The 23,076-nt window shown below is 45.4% G+C and overlaps 1 protein-coding gene across 2 annotated transcripts in view; it reads left to right on the forward strand.

Moving 5' to 3' along the window:
• The window catches only part of TINAG (tubulointerstitial nephritis antigen), an 806,666-nt gene that overhangs the window by 587,237 nt on the left and 196,353 nt on the right, over window positions 1-23,076 (forward strand). Inside the window, exon 6 of one of the 2 annotated variants that reach the window (XM_085610863.1) lies at window positions 20,602-20,752. In XM_085610863.1, coding sequence (XP_085466989.1) covers window positions 20,602-20,752 — 151 coding nt within the window. The remainder of the gene's footprint in view (window positions 1-20,601; window positions 20,753-23,076) is intronic. The other variant, XM_085610864.1, reaches the window with a different exon arrangement.

The following is a 23,076-nucleotide window of genomic DNA, read 5'->3' on the forward strand; positions in this document are numbered from 1 at the left end:
TTTTGTTGTGTTGCTATGTACTTTTGAATTGTAGCTCACGCATGGAGCACTGTTGCGAGAATGTTCGAATGGCTACCAGTCTTTAACTGTGGGGTGTGGGGTAATAAGGTAATTGTATTCTGTGACGTCCTGGGTTACGTCCTATGGTGATTGTGAAAACAGGGCCAAGTACAACCCATCCAGCTGTTGACTCTCGGCGGGAGCAATGAAAGCATTTAAAGACTTCTCAGGGATGTAGTTTGGGGATGCTCAAACCTAGAACTCTAGAAACACTCATTACTAGAATAAATAATTGTTCAATCTGGTGCTTGACTTTCAAGAAGAAACGTACTTAATATACAGCGGAACTGAATACTACACGTAAAAAATCTACACAATGGAAATGAGTGTCCTGGCACTAGAATAGGTTGGGCCTCTTCCTGCTATTGGCCCTAGTCCCACCTTTGAGTCCGGGTGGTTCCCTCTCAGGGTCTGGTTCTAGCGTGGATAGTCTCAGTGCAGGCTTACCCCCTACTCTTGTGTTAGTGAGCAGTCTGTTTACCTTAGCTCACTGGTTACCACCTAACAAGTCTTTCTGTCCATGAGCAGGCTCGCACTGCTTTGATAGCTGCCTTTTACCTCTGATGCTCTCTTGCTCACGCTCTCTGTGAGCCCGCAGTCCTTTTCAGCCTCCTCAGATGGCATGTCTGGGTGACGCTGTGTAGTCAGGGATGGCTGCTCAGGAGAGAGCAGTATCTTCTCACGGATGGCTCAGAAGGTGCTGGGACAAACCTCACTGAGTTTGTTTGGGTCTGCAGCAGTGCAGCCATGGATGGCTGAGCTCCAGGAGATGGTGAAGCCTCTCACAGGCCTTACTGATTAGACGGACGGCTTCAAGCTCACCGAAGTCTCGGGTCATACAGCAGCTCTAGATCATGCTGTGACTGGGTACAGGGGCAGCAACTTTGGAGCACACAGGAGCTTTGTAATTCAATTTCAGCGAACCCGGTAATGCCGCAACCTCTCAGATCGGGCTCAGCAGATCAGGTAATGCAACATCACAGATAGGGCCCAGATGCTTCATGAATCCTGGCAATTATGTCATTGGTGAGCCTGGGGACCTCCAACACCGGGGCGCACACATCAGACTTGACAGTTCTTCTCTTCTTCAGACCCACCACACCATAGAAAGCTTCACCTCTCTCTTTTTTCTAGAAATTCACTTCTCCTGCAGGGTTGGCAAGATCTTTGTCTCTGCTAGCAGGAATGATGGCACCAAGGCACTTCAGGACAGGTAATCAGCTCTTAAAACAACTGGTGGGATCGTATGCTGTTAGGCAGACATCAGCTCTTCTTACAGAACATTCCTTTGTCTACACTTCACCCAGTGTGTTGCCTGTGCGTACCCCAAACTCATAGAAAATCTATCCACATGGGGTGAAGGCTCGACAAATATATATTCATGAATAAGGGAGTCCAGAGGAACTGCCATGATTTTAAAAACTAATGTTGAAAATCAGAAAAAAATAATTTTCAAAAGATTTTCCCAGCCAGCAAGTCCGGGCAAGGGAGGACTGGCTTGCAATAATAGATTTCTTAAGTATTAACAAATTGGAAAATATATAGTTTTGATACTTTCCATGTACTCCTGCATTTGATATTTGCCACCAAATTAGCAATGCACCACAAACAATAGTTGTACCACAATTTAGCACTCTGCACTAATATTACATAATTAATTTAGAGACTACATTCCCAAGAAAAAAACATACATAATTAGCATTGCCAGACTCAATACATTCATTGTAATGCTGCAATGGTTAACATTATGAGATATGAGATTTATAATTGCCTGTTTGAGAAATTCAACAAAGTATTAACCAAATTAGTTGAATAATAAAAATACCTCTAAATTTTTTATTATATTTTGAGCCTGAAAAGGGATATTAATGCCAGGTTTGCAACATGCACAGCCCTGTTTGAGCTGAAAATAAAATGAATAGGGCCAGATGTACTATTTACCGGTTACCAAATAATGGTCATAATTTGTGGCAAGTATTTTTGCAACCAGTAAAGATTTGTTAAAAGTCTGAATCATAGTGAGTCACAATCCCACCTACTTCATACATATTAATGAGATAGGTCGCAAATTGTGACCTAGTACAACGAGTTTCCATGACAGGGATGGTGGCCGCTGGGGTCTGCAGACCACCATGTCTGTGACTGCTTTTATTGCTTTAAATAAAAAAATCTTTCTTTTTTAAATGGAGCTCGTTTTTCTTAAAGGAAAATGTGCTGCATTTAGAAAATACAAAAACAATTTTGAAAACTGTTTATAAGAGAAGGCAGTGGTTCCATGAACTGCTCTCTTTTCATAAACATTTTTTATTTTGACCATTGCATTTGCGAATTGGCATCCACTTTTTTTCAAAAGCCAGTAAAATATTAATATTTTGCGACTGGAAATCGGATACAAAACATTAATACATATCATAAGGAATCAGTATTTGGAAGGGATGCCCTAAATTCCTGCCCCTTCTAAATATTGGTTCAGTGTCCTTCAATGAACTCAATTAGCAATTAAGGAATCTGTTACCAAATGAAGAACATTTGAAATACACATTTAATAGTTGTTAAAGCTATGATTTAGCAAATTGTAGGCTTTGCAAACAGTAATTAAATTTGTACATCTGGCCCACAGTTTGTATGGCTGCACAAAGAGACCCAAGAGAGACGTGTTTAAACAACTTAACTTTGATTTTTGAAAAAAGCAAAGAGTAGCACAATAATCTTGGTAGTATAGGTAAGTGCCATAACTCCATCTTCTTCATGCTATTCGATAGTTCACCCATGAAATCTGATAGTTCACCCATGAAATGTACAAAATGTGCTGAATTATTATTGCGGAAGATATAAGGTAGGATTGTAAATCCTTTTTTTTAAAGACAGTACTAAGGTAAAGTTAAGGAAGAGTATAAAGAAAACACCTGGCAGCAAAATTACATATCTTGAATTCTTAAAGCAATGCTTAAAACAGGATTCCTTCAAAGAAAACTAATGAGTAGTATTAAGCTTAATGTTACTGCACATCAGCTAATTATACCTGTCAATCTGTCATACATTTGTGTTTGAGGAGTCCACTTTGTAAAGTACGATGAACTCACAAAGACATTATTCAGTCATTCTCACTACACTCTTGCTGTTGATGTAATTCACAGAGGTTAACGATAGAGTCAGAATGTAACAGCACTCTGGTTCTCGATAATATAGTGATAAGGTGATTACAGTACTAGGGTAGAAAGCCACTTAAAACACTTATTTGAATACGGACAACCTTTGAAGGAGGAAGTTACAGAGAGTATGCAATTGTTTTTGATGAAGCAAGTAGAATAGCCTGTTTTTTATGTCTAAATAGTTTATGCAAGAAGATGTCACAAGGAATGCATCAACCCACTTAGCTTTTGTCTAGAATTTGTCTGTGTCCAGGTGTTATCAGTGCAGCACTCTGGCATATCCTCTCCAGCCAGCTTAGTGGGGTGCCAAAGGATAGATGATCTCATCAGTGATGTGAGATCTCCTTGGTGCTGTCATGGATGATGTCATTTAAGATTGTGATCAGCAATGTCATGTTTGAAGTAATGAGCTGTGCAATGCATGGATGGAGTTATGGTTTGTTGTGTCGGTAACCATAGCTTTCTAATTTTTGGTTCTTTTAGTTTTTTTTTTAACATAATAAACTGTAGTTTAGTGAAGACAGTTCTTAGACTTTTTTAAACATACATTACTGTATTATGAGCAGAAGATATTGTGTTTTGTAAGTGGTTATTCTTTATCGTATAGTACATTTAGCTTCTATTGAGTCTTGCTCTATTACTTACCGGTAATCTTCACTACTCCGGGTCCCGTTGTCCTTGTCCCATTCATTGACATAGTGGAGATAACCATCTCCCGACAGAAAAAAAGACAAGAGGAGTACTGGGACCCTAATACTGCCCTTCCCACCGTGAGTACATAAGCAGTACTTACCCAGCATCCCGCCTGAACAACCAAGCCCACACAGGAAGGCCGGCCATCTGGGAGGAAGGGAGGGGCGTATGAATGGGACGAGGACAACGGGACCCGGAGTAATCAAGATTACCGGTAAGTAATAGAGCATTACCCCAATGTCCCTTATGTCATTGTCCCATTCATTGACAAAGTGGAGAATACCGAAGCAGAAAACCGGCCTTCCGAACCCACCAGCGCACCCAGGAAACCACACCAAACGCAGCAACTCAAAGGCGCACAGAAAGCGGGAACTGCAGGAAGCAACCGGCCAGCATCCCAGAACAGGACCTCAGGGACACAAACAAGGACCGGAAACAACCCAGAAAAAACAGAAGGCCAGAACCACACAAGGAGGCCACCAACCAGAAAAACCAGAGACAGAGCAACCAGGCCAAAAAACCAAAAGGACACGGCCAAGGAATACTGAACATGGACGACCACCCAAGAACCACCAGGACCCAGCAGCCGCACAGACTGAGCAAACCCCAGAGTAGGCCAAAGAAAAAAGCCAAGGCCAGGCAACAGGGCGCAGACACAAGCACCCAGACCAACAAGGCAGGAGGGAAGCACACAGCAGACAACGGCCCACCACACCAAACCAAAGGAACCGACCCCCAGAAAGACCAGAGGACAAAACCAACCAAACCAGTAAAAAAAGGACAGCACCACCAAGACCACCATAGACCACACACAGCCCAGAGGGAGGAGCCACAGTAAGAGCCCAGGAGCCAACCAGGAACCAGACACCAACCAAACAGAAAAGGACATGGAAGGAGACAAAGACCAGAAACCCCAGGAGGCCAAGAGCCCCCCACATGGAGGGAGGCCGCAAAAACGAACCAGGACCGGACACAAAACACCACAGCATAAAGGCAGAGGAGGCCACCCCAAAGACCCCAGGCCAGAGATGCCCCCAGAACGACCCAGCAGACGGCCGACCAAACAACCGAGGGCAGCAAAGACCGAGAACCAACAACCCGGAACCAAACCGGTACCGCAGCAGTGGGGACAGAGCCAACAGCCACAACCCCAAAAACCCCAACCCCAAAGGGATGAAACAACAAGGCAGGGCGCAAGCCCAGTGCAAACGGGAACACCCGACAGACCCCAAACCAGGATCCAACCAGGCACAAAACCCGCTGAACCCCGACAGGAACAGGAGCCAAGAAGGCAGAGGACCAGAGAGAAACCAAAGACGGGGCAGACGCCAAAGGACACCCAACACCCAGGCCCCACACACCGGAAGGACAAGAGCAGCGGAAAGGCCCCTGGGCCGGAACCGGAAGGGGAAAAGAAGGCGGCCAGAACATGAGCAACAAAGCAAAAGGAACCAGGAAGTCAGGACCGCAGCCAAGCAACCTGCCCATGCAGGACGACCCCCAGGCCCAACCAGTCCCGGAAGAACCCCATGCAGCGCCCGGGCTGAAGCAAAGGACCGGGAGGACAGCCAAGACTCCCAGCACACCACCGCCAGACCACACAGGGGACCTGATGAAAAAAACAAGCAGAGGAAACTGCCAAAGCAGAAACCCAAGCAAGCAGAGACGCCAGAGGGCCAGGAGCAGGAGACCCCAGACACCCGTCAGCCAGGAGGCTGGACCCCAGAGAGGCAAAACGAGAACCCCAGAAAGGCACCCCACCCAGAAAAAGAGAGGGCGGCACCCCACACAGACACACACTGGGGGCAGAGCCCGGGGAAGCAAGGGAAGACAGGAGCGAGCCAGAACACCGGAACCAGGAAAGACCCGGGAACGCCCAGCAAAAGACACCCCAGAGCCAACAGAGCGGTGACAGCACAGACAGCAGGCCACGCCAAGCCACCAGGCAGCCGGCAGACCAGGAGCAACAGGAGGCAACCCCGGACACAGCAACCCAGAAGCACAGAGCACCAGGACCCCATAAAGGTCCGAACAAGGCAGCCGCATCCCAGGGGAAAAAGGGAAACCAACAAAGAAGGAGCCCCGGAACAACGGGGGAAACCCGAAGCTCAACAGCACCCAACGGAAACCCAGTACCGGGCAGAAACACGGAAACCCAACCAGAGGCAAACCAAGCCCAGGAAGAGAACCACCGGCAGGAGCAAGCCCAGAAGGACACAACAAGAAACAGCCCAAAACCAACTGAGCGTCACGCCAGGACCCCCCAAGAGAGCACTGGCAGGAACGCAGGACTGAAGAAGGCCACCACAGGTGCCAGAAAGCCCCAGCAGACCCCCCGGAACACAGCCAGGCCCAAACAGCAGCGGCACAACCCCAGGGGCCCAATAGGCAAACCGCCACAGGGCACACATCCAGGCAGGGTAAGGAAAGGAAGAGCAGGAGCCCAACCACACCCACCAAACCCAAGAGACCAGACACGAGCAGGAGCCGGCAGAGAGGGGAAAACCGCAGGCCAGAAAAAAACAAGGCACAGCGTCCCCCAGGCGCGCTAGATGCCCAGCCAGACCAAGCGGAACCAGGAGGGGCGGCCAGGACCCATCAAAGCAAGCCCAAAGGCAAACACCGGAAACAGAGCAGGGGCGAAGCAGAAGCAGGGGAACACAAGGACAACCCTAAGGAAACTCGAGAGGAACCACGTGCAGCCCACAGAAACCAGAGGGGGAAGTGAACACCGCACCCCTAAACAGGAACAGGAAGCCCCAGAGCAAGGAGCCCAACCAGACACGCAGAAGCCAGGAAACCAGGCAAACACCCAGCACAGCCAAGCGGAGCACACGCCACAACTGAACAGGCTGCCCGCATCAGAAGGCAAGGCCGCACGAGAAAGGGTTGGTAGCGCCCAACGCCAGGCTACAGCACACGCACCAGCGACACCCTGAGGAGCAGGGCCAAGCAGGGATAGACAAGAATAGCGGGGCTCACCCCCCCCCCCCCGGAGAGGACACAGCACAAGCTGCAGGACCACTAAGCAGGCCCCAGAGAAACACAAACACTGCCCCGCCAGCAGCCTGTGGCAGGAGCAATCTTGGAGCCCGGAAGCGGGGAGGAAGACCAGAAGCAGAGAGCAACAGGCGGCTGCCGGGAAAGCGAGTAGAGACCATGACCGCGGAGCAGGCAGCAGGGGGCAGAGTGCAGGAGGATCACCAACAACCAAGGAACCCCCAGGAACCAGCACAGAGGATGCCATTGAAAAGGACCTTGCCACCACAGCAGGGACTGCACCCCTGCTCGCCTGGGGCCCATGACACCAAAGTGGAAGAAAGCTTCCCGAGCAACAGCACCAGCAGCAGAACGCAGCACCAGGAACCCCCACAACACAGAGCACAGCACCCGGAGCACCCCAGCGTCGGGCAACAACTCCAAGGGAGGACGGGCAAGGCAAAGGCAAACCATATCGAACCATGACCTCCTGCATCGACAGCCAGCCAGCCACATGGAATGCGTCCCCACCAGCACCATCCGTGCTCTGCAGTCGCAGGCGGGGGCGGGGGATAGAGGCTGGAGCAAAGGACAAAACTGGAAAGGAGAAAGGCAGGGTCGCCTCCACCTCCGTAAAAAAGGCTGCAACGGACAACAACCGGCCGGGGAAAAAGGAACCACCAAGCAGAACTCACCCAGAGTGGGGGCCACCATCCAACAAGGCCACCACGCCATCACCAGACGGAAAAGCGGCACGCCCTAGGATCGTGTCCGCAACACACTGCACCAGCCAAAAAGCCCTGCAGCCGCATGATGTGTGCACCAGAGGCAGGGAAACACACAAATTAAATTCCTTCTGGCACAGAAAGCCTGCTAGACTGCGTAGAGAGATCGACACCAACTCAGAAGAGATGTGACGGAGCCAGGAATATACAGTAGCAAGAAAGGAAGACACCAGCCATACTTGCACTCAGAAGCAGGAAAAGAGATGAAATCTGGCTAGCAGAACTCACCCGGAGTGGCCCCCACTCCATTTGCCAGCACACCAGGAGACCGGCAGGAACACAGCAAGCGCGGCACGCCCCACCCAGCCAGGCTCGGTAAGATGAGCTCGCGACCCGGAAGAAACCAGAAGACCAAGCCCCAACCGCAAAGGGACAGGAGGTCAGGCAGGACACCGGCTCCAACAGCGACTGACTCCCAGCAAGCCCGGCAGGCCAGGAGTCAGCCCAGAAAACCCCGCGCCCGCGCAGCCAGGCAGCTGGGTGGGGGGAGAAGAGAAGCACTACCACTCCAGCCCAGCAGGAGCAGCATTAGCACACCACGTCCATTCTGTCGACAGACAGAAAAAAAAAACAGGCGGGATGCTGGGTAAGTACTGCTTATGTACTCCCGGTGGGAGGGGCAGTATTAGGGTCCCAGCATTCCTCTTGTCTTTTATTCTGTCGGGAGATGGTTATCTCCTTTTTGTCAATGAATGGGAGGGGGACATAAGGGACGTGGGGGTAATACTCCATTGCTCATATCATATAGATTTCCTTTTTTGAGGTTGCATCCCCCTCTCCTCACCTTTGGTTTCGGGTGGCTGTTATAGAAGTGGTCTCTATAGAATGCCCCTTCCACTTAATCTACAATAACTGCAACCCCATTTTAAAGTCCTAAACCAGGATGACAGTTCTCATTTATTATCCCAATCCACTACAGTAGTAACAAACTAAATAACCTATTTCAATCCTCATGCCTGATTTGGAGTTTGACGCTGGGATATACCATCAGAAATGTGATTATTATCTCATCCATATTTTTATAAGTGCCATTGAATATAATAGCCAAACTCTAAATCAGGCCCCTATTGTGTAACCCTTGAAAACTATATGTGAAAGGATCTACTGTGTAGGAAATGACAATCTTTTGCATGATTTCCTCCCAAATTTTGCTCTGTCTGGTTTGATGAACTTAGAACTATGTGCACATCACCCCCGCAAAACAGGAGTAAAGTGCCTGTACTTCACCTTTAAACATGGTTAAATTGGCTCACCCTTGATTAGCATATTTAACTTGCCTATAGGTCCTTAGTATATGGTGTTGGAAATACACCCAGGGTCTCAAAGTTAAATGTAACCTATGAACTGCAGCTCCTTTTGTGCCATCCATAGCGTTGGCCATTAAAACATAGGTTGAGGGCTACCATTTGTAGCCTGACTGCAGCAACCTAAACTCCTGTTGTGAAACCTGTCAAAATAACTCATTGTGAAAAGTGGGAAAACTGCTTTTAAATATTAATAACGGAACCCCTAAGTACACCTTGTTGCCCACAAGGTAGGCTGCATGATATTTAAAAGTAGACACTGTGTGAAATCAAAGTTGGTGTGCTCCTCCAGTGACAAGCCCCCAAAAGCTTTTGTCACTGGTGTGGCTGTTGCTTGATCCAGGAAAATGCAAACATATAGATTATAAACTGTGTAACGTTTGACAAGATATGGCTAGAATAGTCATTAGAAATATTTTTTCTTATTTATTAAACAAACAATTAATTAGTGAAGTAAGATTTTTATTAAATATGTTGGAAACTATACTTTTCCTGCCTGACCCCCAGTTAGTCTTTAGCATTAGGCTTGGACATCTGACCTGCCTGTGCCTCCCTGACATGTGAAAACTGCTCCCACAGCAGAGACAATGGCCTGGAAAGTGTAATTGCTGTGGGCCCAGGAACATCAGGGGACCAAGGTGAGACCTGTTCTTTCACAAGGAAACGTAAAGTGAGTCATGAAGGAAGGCAAGCCTTCCTTTGTTCCCCAGGCCCACACTAGACAGGTTGGCTCAAAACCCAATGGGAGAGAGGCTGCCCACAAAGGCAGTTTGGATTGGACCCAGTGGAGGGGATTGCTCATTTCAATAGCCACACCTCTGGTTAGACACAAAGGCTCTGCACAGAGGAGGAAGAATCCCTCTACCATTGATTTTAGGAGTAAGTGTCACTGTGGGATAGTTTTCAGTAGGGCAAACAAGAATTACCGGAATAGTGGGTAGTGTTGTTACCCCTGGGGATGTGTATCCCATTGGGTAGGGAGGAGCTAAGATTCACTCCACCTACTAGCCAGTGCTACCGATATGTGGAACCTCAAAGAACCCTCCTCAGAGCATTTTCTGGACCTGTAGAAGATCATAAGTGGACTGCACCCCTCGTGCTGCAATCTGAGAGGTGATCTGAAGGATCAATTTCCTCTACCTTGTAAATAAGACAAAGAAGTGTGGCTAAAGGGACCTGAAAGTAGAAAAAACACTTTACCTAAATTCCCAGCTGGTCATTTGCAACAGAACCTGCACTGGTGCCGGGTTAAAGCAATTACTGGGTCAAGTTCTAAAGTCCTAAGAGCCGTCCATGGAGTTTGTGAGCCTTAGTTGAAAAGCGGAAGAAAAAAGGACTTGCCGCTGTAAAGTTTTGGGACTTTTGAAAAATTCTAACATTGAGTCACAGTAGGACTTGTACCAACCACCTGAGCAAATCTGGCAAAGACGTGACTTTACTGGGCTGAGGAAACAGGTTGGTCCAACTGGGAACTTCTCTGTAGGTTCACATTCATGTCAACTGATTATTTGTAAGACACCACATGCAGTGCAAAGAGTGTGCCATGGAAATTCTGCCCTGAGTGCTGAGATTCAGCCATGAGTACTGAGGCTACACCCGAGTGTCGAGACTGCGCACATAACTTTACCAATGTGAATTGGACCCTAAATGTCTCAAGGATTGAGATCACAGAAGTGAATAAACAATGCAAAGTGCAGCAATAATGGGCAATATCTGAAACCAGCACTCGCAGGGATTTCATTACCCTGTGGAAATAGCATGAGCAGGTACTCACGCATATTTCGCTATAGATCATGGCTGATCTAAATGTAAATGTCAAGGTACTTATAGAGCGCACTGTCACCAGACGGCCACCTTGCAGTGTCGCCTTTGCGGTTTCCTGGCGCTGATACTCATACCGCTGTGTAACCCCTCCTGGCTTTTCCTGTGAAGTGTCCACTCCTGGGCACCCACAGGGTGAAGCCAGGCATCCTTAGCACTGTTGGGGCCAGTGTGGAGGTTAAGCAAGCTATTGCCCAGAGTTGCAGCATGGGGCCTGTGATTAGAATAGGCACCGAGGCGAGAATAGACAGGTCCGAGGAAATTGAGCCCGAGCCCCGCCGAGGCGGGAATCGAACCCTGGTCCCTGGCCAGAACTCTGCTTCAGGGTCTGCCACTCTAACCATTGAGCCACACTCCTCCACCCATTGAGCCACACTCCTCCACTATGCCAAGTGGACCTCTATGCTCCTCATTCTATTTAGCTTTCAGAGAGTCTACGTATGTGAGGCAATAGCACAGAAACACCAACAAGATGTTTTAATGTTGGAAACTTGGAAAACAAAATACCTGAGCAGTACTGTGGGAAAGGTGATGAGGCCACTATCTAACACTCAAAGATCTCACTTATGGGCTTTGACTCTAACTCTTTGAAGCTTACACAGCTTTACCTTTAGGCAGCTTCAATGACTGTATTAACTTTAATGATGTTTTGTATACGAGAATCATAATTATTCTGCTAAACATTATGTGCCACATTTACCTACACTTTGAAATAGGTTTGCATCTCAAAAGTGTCTCAATCCCAGCTCAAAGTGTTGCACTATGCACTACTTAGCGCTGGTTTACGTCAGGTGGTGTACGATCTGTTGTACACGAGTATTAACATGCAGCCACTCATGGTTTTTTATACAAATGTCTACTAACATTTGTAGAAAAGGATTTGTGCCAACAAATTACACCTCCTTGAGGCAGGTTTATTAGTGAGGCAAGTTTTAAATGTCTCCAAATGTATCTTGCATTGCAGATGTGTTACTCTTTACAGCACCCATAAAAATTGGGAAACTATTAAAATATAGGTGTTTGTAATGGAATGGGTCACTTCTAGTAAAAAACCTCTGTTTGACAGAAGGCACCTGTGTGTTGCCACCTGGGAACTTGGGGGCATATTATCAAGACAGGCGATAAAATTATCGCCGCTTTAGTGGCAGCAAACTGCCGCTAAAACGGCGATAATGGGCTTGATAATATGTTCTATGGATTTCCAATTGAAGCTCAGGTTAGATGTCCTTCACATCTAACATGGGCTTCAATTGGAATTCCATAGAGCATATTAACAAGCCCATTATCGCCATTTTAGCGGCGGTTTTCTGCCGCTAAAGCGGTGATAATTTTATCGCCTGTCTTGATAATATGCCCCTTGGAGTGCACCAGCCCTTGGGGTGAAAAACAACAGAGTCATTTCTTAGTGGATATGGACCTGTTCTTCTCTCACCCTTTGATGCAGGGTGGTGGATCAACATTGGGTGATGCAGTGATTTCCCCCAAAAGTTAATAAATCTGCCCCTATGTTTCTTGGATGTTAGCCTATGCTAACTTCGCAGCAGTAATGCTTCATCTCAAAAGTAAATGCTAAATAGCAAAAATAATCTTTGCCATTTATTTATATATTTATATTATTTTTTGGTATGAATGTATTTATTTATGAATGCCAATAGTATATAGCAAATTAAAATGGCTTTTTTTCCAAAAATGAGTGTCCATAAGAGCCTATTTCTTGCACATTATATTAGGGTACATGATATGTTGGTCATTGCCTCCAGTGGCATAACGCAAATGGATAGCCTCCCCCTACAAAATCTAATGAGTCTCCTATATCTCACAGACATTAATTGACCTTGGATTGAATGAGGGATCCCTGAAGGATTGGGGGGCCCTTGAAGGGTTGAGGGGGCTTTCCTTCATGGCAGCAGCTGCAGAGGTCTGCGTTACACCCCTGACTTTCTCAGAAATGTTTTTTAATTGTTCAAAGCCAATACTGTTTTTTTTTAGTCCTGTTCTAGATTGGTGCATACCGTTCTGAACTCAAATATGTGAAGGTTTCCAAAAAAGATTCTATGAGGGTCATGTAGATTCACCTTGTGGGTTCTCTTGACATATTGCAGGATGGCTACGTGGCTCAGATGAAAATTCCAGGTATTCTCTTGTTGAGGAACTCTGGTTCTGATGGTTTTCATATATGCTATTTCCTATTGTATTTAGAGATATTTTGTTATGGGTTGGAATTTCATTGCGCTGAAAAGTTTACGAATATTCTCTACAAACGTTTCCTCTGAACAAAGGCTTTGTAGACAATGAAGCATGTTGAATTTTATTAATTGCTTCACTGTGTGCCAGTGGAGCTCTTTCAAGGCCTATATAGTACTAGTTTCAGGGCTGGCCTGGTAACTTGATTTTCAGTCCCTTGAAGTTTCTGGATCACATTTATTGACTCACCCACACATTTGTTATCTTTGCAATAGTTGTGATCTTTTGCAAGATTGAGATGTTCAGATTGAACCATACGCAAAGATTTCTCATTATTTCAAATTCATTATCTGTGACATGGGGTTTCGCTAAATGTCTAAGGCTTTGGGAAAAGAAGTGAGTTCTCCGACAGGCCAGCAGCAGCAACGAGTTTGCATTAGCACTGATCGCAAATACGTAATTTTCCATGAACGTGGTTATATTTTTATGTCTACCAGAGTATTATTTATGTACATTTACAAGTTCAATTCTGGCATATATAGATGTTAAAAATGTGTGGAAATCAAAATTATACTTACAGGAAAATGTAGGTGATGTGTTTGAACAAAACGATTTTGGTGTGGCAACAGCATTGACTTCTCTGGTATGAAATGATGGCTATGATCATTGTGTGGCTGTTTCTGAGACAGCCTAGGGAAATCTAATGACTTTCTTCCTTATTAACCATTGTCAGGTCATGTAGATTATGAGCTTTGGGCTGGCATGAGTCAGTTGGCACTAGATCTTCTCTGAAATTGGCTCAGACATATTCAGTAACACTGAGCAGACTGAATTCCAATTGACTATCAAGGACCATTTTATTGCCTATTGTATGGTCGTGGAGCTGTCTCGTGAATGTGGATACTATGGTATTGTGTGTGAAAGGGGATAATACAATGGGAAGTGATACATCAACTCTTAGGGGTCTTTGGTCATTTTCTTCAACACCAAGATTTAGATACTGTGCTTGGTACACGGAAGCAGATGGTCCTCTCGTAGCAGCAGTCGCGTTAAGAACAGAAAGCACACCGGCTAGGAAAGGTGACATTCCAAATGCGGAAATTGGTAAATAATAGAACACGAGGGTGCAATTTTGAGGTCTCCCCGATCTGCTCCTTTCAAACCTCCAAGAGCCCTGAGAACTACTCGTACCAGCAGACCCTGGGGGCAGAGTGACACCTGCAGCAGCCCCTCCCTCCGGCAGCGGACTTAAGAGCACCTCGCGCCTCGCGCCTCGCGCCTCCCGCTTCGCGGGATGCGCAGCGCACGGAGTGCTACCTTACTTGTTGGCAGAGCCCTGAGAACTACTCGTACCAGCAGACCCTGGGGGCAGAGTGACACCTGCAGCAGCCCCTCCCTCCGGCAGTGGACTTAAGAGCACCTCGCGCCTCCCGCTTCGCGGGACGCGCAGCGCACGGAGTGCTACCTTACTTGTTGGCAGAGCCCTGAAAACTACTCTTACCAGCAGACCCTGGGGGCAGAGTGACACCTGCAGCAGCCCCTCCCTCCGACAGCAGACTTAAGAGCACCTTGCGCCTCCCGCTTCGCGGGACGCGCAGCGCACGGACTCCTACCTTACTTGTTGGCAGAGCCCTGAGAACTACTCGTACCAGCAGACCCTGGGGGCAGAGTGACACCTGCAGCAGCCCCTCCCTCCGGCAGCGGACTTAAGAGCACCTCGCGCCTCCCGCTTCGCGGGACGAGCAGCGCACGGAGTGCTACCTTACTTGTTGGCAGAGCCCTGAGAACAACTCGTACCAGCAGACCCTGGGGGCAGAGTGACACCTGCAGCAGCCCCTCCCTCTGGCAGCGGACTTAAGAGCACCTCGCGCCTCCCGCTTCGCGGGACGCGCAGCGCACGGAGTGCTACCTTACTTGTTGGCAGAGCCCTGAGAACTACTCGTACCAGCAGACCCTGGGGGCAGAGTGACACCTGCAGCAGCCCCTCCCTCCCGCAGCGGACTTAAGAGCACCTTGCGCCTCCCACGGCGCGGGACCCGCCGGGCTAAGCCCGGGCAAAGGGCGGGCCGCCTATGGCCGTCCAAGGCCGACAGAGGCCGGGCTGGGCTACCCCTCTTGTTTATCGGCTGTGAAACACCTAAGTAAGACTTGCTTGCGGCGTCTCGCTGTATTGTATTGCCCTATAGTGTGATACTGCGCTGCTTCTTATTGTTACACCATGACTACCCGTCTAACTCAAAGTAGGAAATCCCTGGTGGGGGGTTCAGTCAGGGGGACTTTAGACCATTTTATCACCAGGGCTGCTACAGTTTTAGAGCAGGAGATAGCAATAACTGAACGTCGTTTGTCCCTGGAACCACTCTTTCAAAAACGTTCATCTCTAGGTCATATTGTGAACGCTGTATCACCCACCATGATTCCTATCCCAGCTACGGACTCTGCATCTGGCATGGACCCTATCTCGCAGTCATACGATGCGACAGATTCATCCCTTGTTGCCAAGGTTAATACTAGGCATACTCCAGATACTCAATATATAACTGACAACTCAATTGAGGATCAGATCCCAATTAAAAGCGTAAGGAAGACAAAGAAAAAGGCTTCCAGGAGTAAACCTAGTATCACCAAAACTCCTGTTAACCCAATTTTGCAAACAACAAAACAAAGGAAAACCTTTCATATACCTCCCCCTAAGTCCATTCTCCAAACCAAGTTGACCTCAATATCCGCAGATTCTCTGCAAGAACATACTCAGACATGCGCGCCACATTCTCTCAATCTATAATCTGATATTGAGCACCTAGTGAAATCATTACTTTTCCCATTAGTGGAGAGAATTAAAAACATCGCCATTCAGCTAACATCCCTGGAAACATCTATTGCTTTACTTACTGCACCCAATAGGGACTTAAACACCAACTTTGCAAAAAATCCTACTCATTCCTTAAACACTGGGCATATTTCATCGGATCCAAAATTAAGTCAGCTAACACTATCACCTAGAAGGGCAAATTCACCTGCCGCTACGACTATATTGGAGAATAGCGTTCCTGGCAAAAACCACTCTAGAGTCATGCAAATGCACAAATCTGCAGATTACCATCATGATAATGCTAACATACAGCCGTACCAGCTTGGTAAGGAAGGAATGACCGATCATATTGATCTGCCTCCAGAAGCAGCTCCATATGTGGTGATACTCCCTGGCGTTCCTGAATTGGTCACGGGTAAATCAGAGGGATATCAGGAGCTTAAAAACAAGGTGGTCCATTGGCTGAGTAAAAATAGGCCACTTCCCAATGACATCAATGGGGAAATACTCCATGTACGAAGACTGGGATGGGTGGGTTATAGACCAAAGGACATCAAGGGAGACGTGATCATTATAAATTTTAGAGACCGCAGAATACTGCGTCATATTGTAGATTGGTACACCCCATTTAGTGGTGTAGGCATTTCGACACATGCCCTAAGCTATTTTTACCCTCGCTCCCTCCTGTTAAACTCCCCGAAATTACATCCATTAATCACGGCCAGTGTAGAACCTCTGCACTCGTCTCTCCCAACCTCAAACAGATATGCCATTCTTTCCGGCTTGGACGACTTAGACTGACTCCCAAATGCGGAAAATGAGACCAGCAAAACTGTCACTCGGAGTCTTCCCCAAATCATTTCAGACATTGATCCTTTACATCATAAGATTATCTCTACGAGTCCCCGTAAATTTGATACAAAGATAAAAATACCCACTGATTCCCACCCCTTAAACTTTGAGCATAGTTCATTAAGTGATGGTTTAATTTCTAACCCATCTCTGAATCAACATCAGATCAATGAAACATTACGCTCTTTAGTTTTTTCAGCTTCTTGCCAGTTACAGGATACCACTGAGCACCCCAAGAGTGCTATGAGCGGTAACACCGGCATTAAAAAGAGCTCCTCGCACGAAAGCTTATTGTCTTGGAATGTGGCAGGTCTCCACGACAAATTGACGAACCCCTTATGGGTCCAAATTGTTTCCACTTTTAGCATTATCTGCTTACAGGAAACATGGAATACTAATGAACTCCATCTCTTAGGATATAAGACCCTACACACCCCAGCACTCCCTAGCTCACACGGCAGGAATAGGGGCGGATTAGTGACTTACATATCCGTACAATCCGGAATGTTACATACAAATTTTATTGGGACTGATAATTATCAGATTATTTCTTTAAAAGGCAGTCGTTGTAAAAACATCACTCTGGTAAACTTTTACAATAACATCTCTAGTTCTTGTTACGACCTGGTCCTTAATGGCTTAAAAGAAGACTTAATTAAAGTTGAGTCCCACCTTCAAACGGACATGCTGCTCATTTGGGTAGGTGACTTTAATTGCTCTCTGTGTCCACTAAGCAATGGAGGTACTTGTGGCCTGGAATCTATCAGAGTTGACACCACCTCCCATTTTTTGCATACTAAACTAGGCGACCTTCGAAACGGCTTAATATCCTATTTTAATTTATCCTATATGAATGAGCTGTGTAATCCACCGAAGTGTTTTAAACCTACTTTTAATGGGAGAGGCTGCCACTCTATAATTGACTATACCTTGATATCCACTAGGTATTCAGAGTTTATATCAAACTGGGAGACGTTGGACTGTGCTATTAGTGATCACTACCCATTAGCGGTGACCCTTAAACTAACTATAATTGCTGATGACGATCCAAGGGTAAATTTGCCCCATACCCCGCCACTCACTTTAGGATCTACGACGGGGTTTTATCTTAAATGGGACAAAGTAGTTCCTCCAGTGTTTCTTAACTCTTTGATTAATAACACATATGAGCATTTACAGATATGCCTGTCCACCCAAGAAAGCCCTCAGGCAATTAGGCATGCCTTCTCCATCATTTTGGCAGAGATTAAGAACTTACTCTCTAGGGCACCGAGGAAAACCTCACAAGGCAGCACAGGTTGGTTTGACAGGTCCTGTTCAAAAGCTCTGAAACACTTAAAAACTACTTTAAAAATCAAACCTAGAAATCAGCTGGAAATACGGCAAGCCAGACAAAAATACCGTGCAGCACGGGTGGTAAGAACGAAACAGCTAAAAGCAGAGGCCTGGCTAGCTTTACAGGAAGCTTCCAATAACAGGGACAATACCGCCTTCTGGAAAGCGGTCAATGCTCCTTTCCTGCAGTGCACACGGGCTGCGAAGATTGAGATGGCTATAACCGCTGAAACCTGGGTTAATCACTTCGGCACACTATACGATCAAACAGCGCCAACAGATAGTCTGGACCTTTATCATAACCATTATAAAGAGTTAGATGCCCCCACCCTTTTTCTTTTAGATCTCACTTTTGAATGCGCTGAGGTGCTTACGGCACTGAAAGAAAGTCCCTCTGGGAAGGCTCCTGGTCCTGACTGTGTACCTATTGATGTTTTTAAATCACAGTTGGACCTGTGGGCTCCTTTACTTACCAACGTTTTAAACTCTTTAAACAAAACACGTTTTATTGACACATGGCCTGAAGCGGTCGTTGTCCCAATTTTTAAGAAAGGTGATAGGAACAACCCTTCTAATTATCACCCTATTTCATTGCTCGACTCTCTAATGAAAGTCGCAGGGCGAATTATTTTAAACCGGATTCATGATTGGTTGGGCGAACAAGATATAATTTCAAAATTACACAACGGTTTTAGACAAGGTAGAGGCACCATTGAGCAAGGTTTGAATTTGACCCTTATCATTGCCAAGTACACCCAAGCAAAAAAAGGGAACCTTTTTGTGACTTTTGTAGACCTTAGTTCTGCATTTGATTGCGTCGACCATGAGCTCCTTTGGGAATCCCTTGTTGAGATTGGTATAGAGCCCCCTATCCTCGCATTCATTAAAGAGCTTTATAGGGGAGCATCAGCACATGTCAGATATGGCAGACAGGGAGAGTGTTTGGATAGGTTTTCCATTAAACGAGGCGTAAGGCAGGGATGCATTTTAGCCCCCTTACTCTTCACTCTCTACATAAATTCTGTCGGCAAGTATCTTAATAAAATTTATCACGACTACCCCATCATCAACGGGAAACCTTTACCCATATTGCTCTACGCGGACGACGCTGCAATCATGTCACAGACCCGCATGGGCCTTCAAAGAGCAGTAAATGATTTTACTGAGTACATGTCACAGAGAGGCTTAAAAATCAATGCGTCAAAAACTTTTACCATGTCTTGTGGCCTGGGAATAGGGAAAAGACAATGCTCCGTTTTTATAAACGGCAGTAAGCTTGAAAGTGTTGACAGGTTTCCCTACCTGGGCATTACTTTCGAGAAGAAGGGCTCCTGGCGGGCTGCCGCCCAAGCTAGAGGAGCTGCATTTTCTAAAGCCATAGGAGCCTTGATCAACTTCTCAAAAAAACTGGGGGGACGTCCAATCACCCCCCTATCACAGATTTATCGTGCCAAGTGTGTCTCGACTGGCATATACGGATCTGGGATCTGGGGAATTGATCAGGCAGTTCACATACAGCGCGCCGAGAATTTATTCCTGCGCTACCTCCTGGCCACCCCACGTGGTACTTCTGTTTTAGTATTACATCATGAACTTGGCTTGACATATATCACGGACATTATAAAATCTGCTCCTATTATTGTATGGCACAAAGTTTGGACCACTCCCAAAACACACTTTAATAGGGAAATTATTATGGATTGTCTCAGCTTGAATGGGGCTGACCGCCTCAAATGGTTGAACTACGTTAGAAACTTGTCACGTGAAATAGGGCACCCAGAATTTTTCACTGATCCCTCTACATTAAACAACATACCTAGAGTTACCTTAAAGCGATTAGTCGCCACTCATCTGGCTAGCCGCCGTTGGCTCGTTGAAAATTCGAAGCATACCGTGCTGGAGTACCAACTCTCCACCACTACTGAAGGGATGCAACAATATCTATCCTTAATTCCTTCCCCATTTTCCCGTATGCTTGTGACTCGTTTTCCTACCGATATCTTTTTTAGACTGTTGACATTCCCTAATCAGAACTGTTGGTCGAAAAACTTGGAGAAATGCCCATGTGATGGTCTGTCATTACAATCTAATATCCATTGCACTTTATTTTGCAAGTATTACCATTTGCAAAGGGTTAATTATTTGAAACCATTGCTCAAATCCTGGGGACTACGTTCCTGCAGGGCAGCTTACCTTAAAATGAAAGCTTTAGACAGCCCATTAGCCATCGCAGTGGTTTCTTTTTACCTGAAAAAGATTGTAATAACAAGGGCTTCTATGCAGCCATAGATGATAAATGTCCCCTCCTATGCCATGTATCTTTTCTCTCCGCCAAATGAATCAGATATGGGCTGCTCCTACACTAAAATTATGTTCATTATCATTCCTTTTACATTTTTATGTCATTTATGATGTCTTAATATGTTCTTATTGTACTTTTATGACAATGTTTTTACATTTCGAATAAAGGAATTTTGAATTTGAATTTGATTTACTGTGCTTGAGGTGCCTTGGAATTGAGCCCTGTATGAAACATTCATTGATCAATTTTACAGTGTATGTGATTCAAGTAGCAATCACATTAAATTCAATATCATCTTTGACTTGTGTTTTTTCAAAAACAGGTGTTGCCGCAGATCGAATTGCCATCCACTCCAATGGAATCTTCAAAGATAATCTTTCTCCGCAAAATCTGATTTCTTGCGATATAAACAACCAATATGGATGCAATGGTGGAAGTATTGACAGTGCTTGGTGGTACCTGAGAAAACGTGGGTAAATAGATATAATATCAATATTATTGATTTTAGTATTGGTCCTTTTAACATTTAAATACATTATAAAAATAATACTTCAATGTTATTTATCTTTAAAATTGATGCTCATTAAACTTTGTTTAAAACGTACACAGAAGACAGAAAGAACCGTGCCCTTCTGTGTATTACGTGTGTCAAGCAAGTCTGTATTTTCTCATGTGATTGTTTGCTCAAAAGACTGTTTCTAAATGGTAAAGAGGACTTTTTCATGCTTAACTATTCCAAATGCCATTAATAATAACAGGGTTGCCCTGTGTCCTACTGACCTGGGTACACAATTATATAAAACTACAGAGATTTATAATTTCTTTGTGTGATACTGGTGCTTGAATATGATACCTATAGATAGGGACCCACAACGTATCCACAAAACGATGTACAAGTCTAAACTTGTGTCAATTGACATCAGGCTTACACAGAATCTACCAATGATTAGATACACCACACCAAGAATGTAGTGACAGTATATTCACAGTCATGCATCCAAGTATACACAGCTATCAGAGAAGTTAAGTCTCATATATATGGCTGTTACACAAAAAATTACAAACACATAAAAGAGTTACTTAGTGACAACGTGGCACAGTGTAGACACATGAGTCTAGCACCAATATGTTAAAATACAAAAAGTACAGTGGAAAAATGTCAGTTTTTTCAAATGTCAAATGCTGAACTTCAGTAGTCTATGCTATTATTGGCCCATTCTCGAGGCTTGTTGGCCATGTATATGGATCATCAATGGTATCGTCAACTTTCGACCATGTGGGTATGTGTTCATTGTAGAACATCACAGCAGGTCTTCACCAGGATTCTACAAGGGTGAACAGCCTGAGTCCAAGACGGCCTAAAATCAGTTGTGGAAGTAAAACTCCTCCAAGCCTGGGTGTTGTCATAAAATGGATCAAGCATAGCTCAGCGTGTAGGAAATACTCAGTTCAAGAAAGGATCCCCAAAGGGGATTCCAATAGAGGCAGCTGCCCAAATTTCTAGTTAATGTTAGAAGCTTCTGTGACGCAGAGGGAAGACAATATCTGCGCTATACCTTTTAAAGAATCTAAAGAGGATCTGAATGTCACCCTGCGCTCTGCGCTGACATCTTTTTTTTGACCAAGTACATGGGCAGCTGCATCTCTAGGAATCCCCTTAGGGTGGCCATCTCCCAAACTGTTTGCCTGCTCGCCTCCAAATTTACTGAATAATTTTTGTTGGCCTTAGGACTCCGAGCACTTTACTACTGCTCACCAGTGCTAAAATGTATGTGCTCTTTTCCTCAAACATGGTTTGATTAACTTATCCACAACTGGCACATTTAATTTACAGAGAAGTCCTTAGTAGAGTGTACTACATGTGCCCAGTCCCGGTAAATTAGGTGATTCTAGTGGACCTGCAGCACTGATTGTGCCATCCATACAACTGGCACTTTAAACATCTCTCAGGCATGATACTGCAAGCCTGTGTATGCAGTTTACACTGCCATGTCAACTTGGAATTTAAAACCTCTTGCCAAGCCTTAAACTTCCCTTTTATTACATATAAGTCACCCCTAAAGTAGTCCTTAGGTAGGCCATAGGACAGGATGTGTCATCAAAAAGTAGGACATGTACTTTTAAGTTTTGCATATTCTGGTAGCAAAAAACATCCAAATTCATTTTTCACTGCTGTGAGTCCTACCCCTCTAATAGGTTAACATTGGAAATTCCTTATTACACTTTATACGCTGTAATTGCTAATTGAGAAGGAGTAGATCTGCCATGTTTCATATCACTGGAATGGTAATGGTAAAGCGTGTTTACTGGTAAAGTCAAATTTATCATTACCCTTTTAAAAATGCCACTTTTAGAAAGATGAAATAGAGACCAGAACTAGATGTTCTAGACAGGGGCCGCACTACCAGTATTACTCAAAACTGAGTGTAGTCGACTTGTTGTGTCTTATTATACATTATTGGAGACACTTCCTAAAACAGTAAACCAAATATAATATGCAGTTTACAATGTACTCAAAACAGTCCGATTAAATGAAACCATGTAAAATAAGTCTTCTTCTTGCTACTGTGTTGTTTAATCACACTGTTCTTGGAGATCCAAATTCCAAAGACGTGGCAAGAGAATTCAAACAATGAATTGAACAGTACGGCGGGACTCAAAGGTTATTCCCAATGCATTTCGGGTGCATACATCACCCTTCCTCAAGGGATATCTACAAGCAAAATTAAATCCATTTACTGTGTTGTATATATCGAACAGAAATATACTCAAGAAGATGAGCTGAAAGAACAAGGTT

Source organism: Triturus cristatus, chromosome 6, assembly GCF_964204655.1.
Source record: "Triturus cristatus chromosome 6, aTriCri1.1, whole genome shotgun sequence".
Lineage (NCBI taxonomy): Eukaryota > Metazoa > Chordata > Amphibia > Caudata > Salamandridae > Triturus > Triturus cristatus.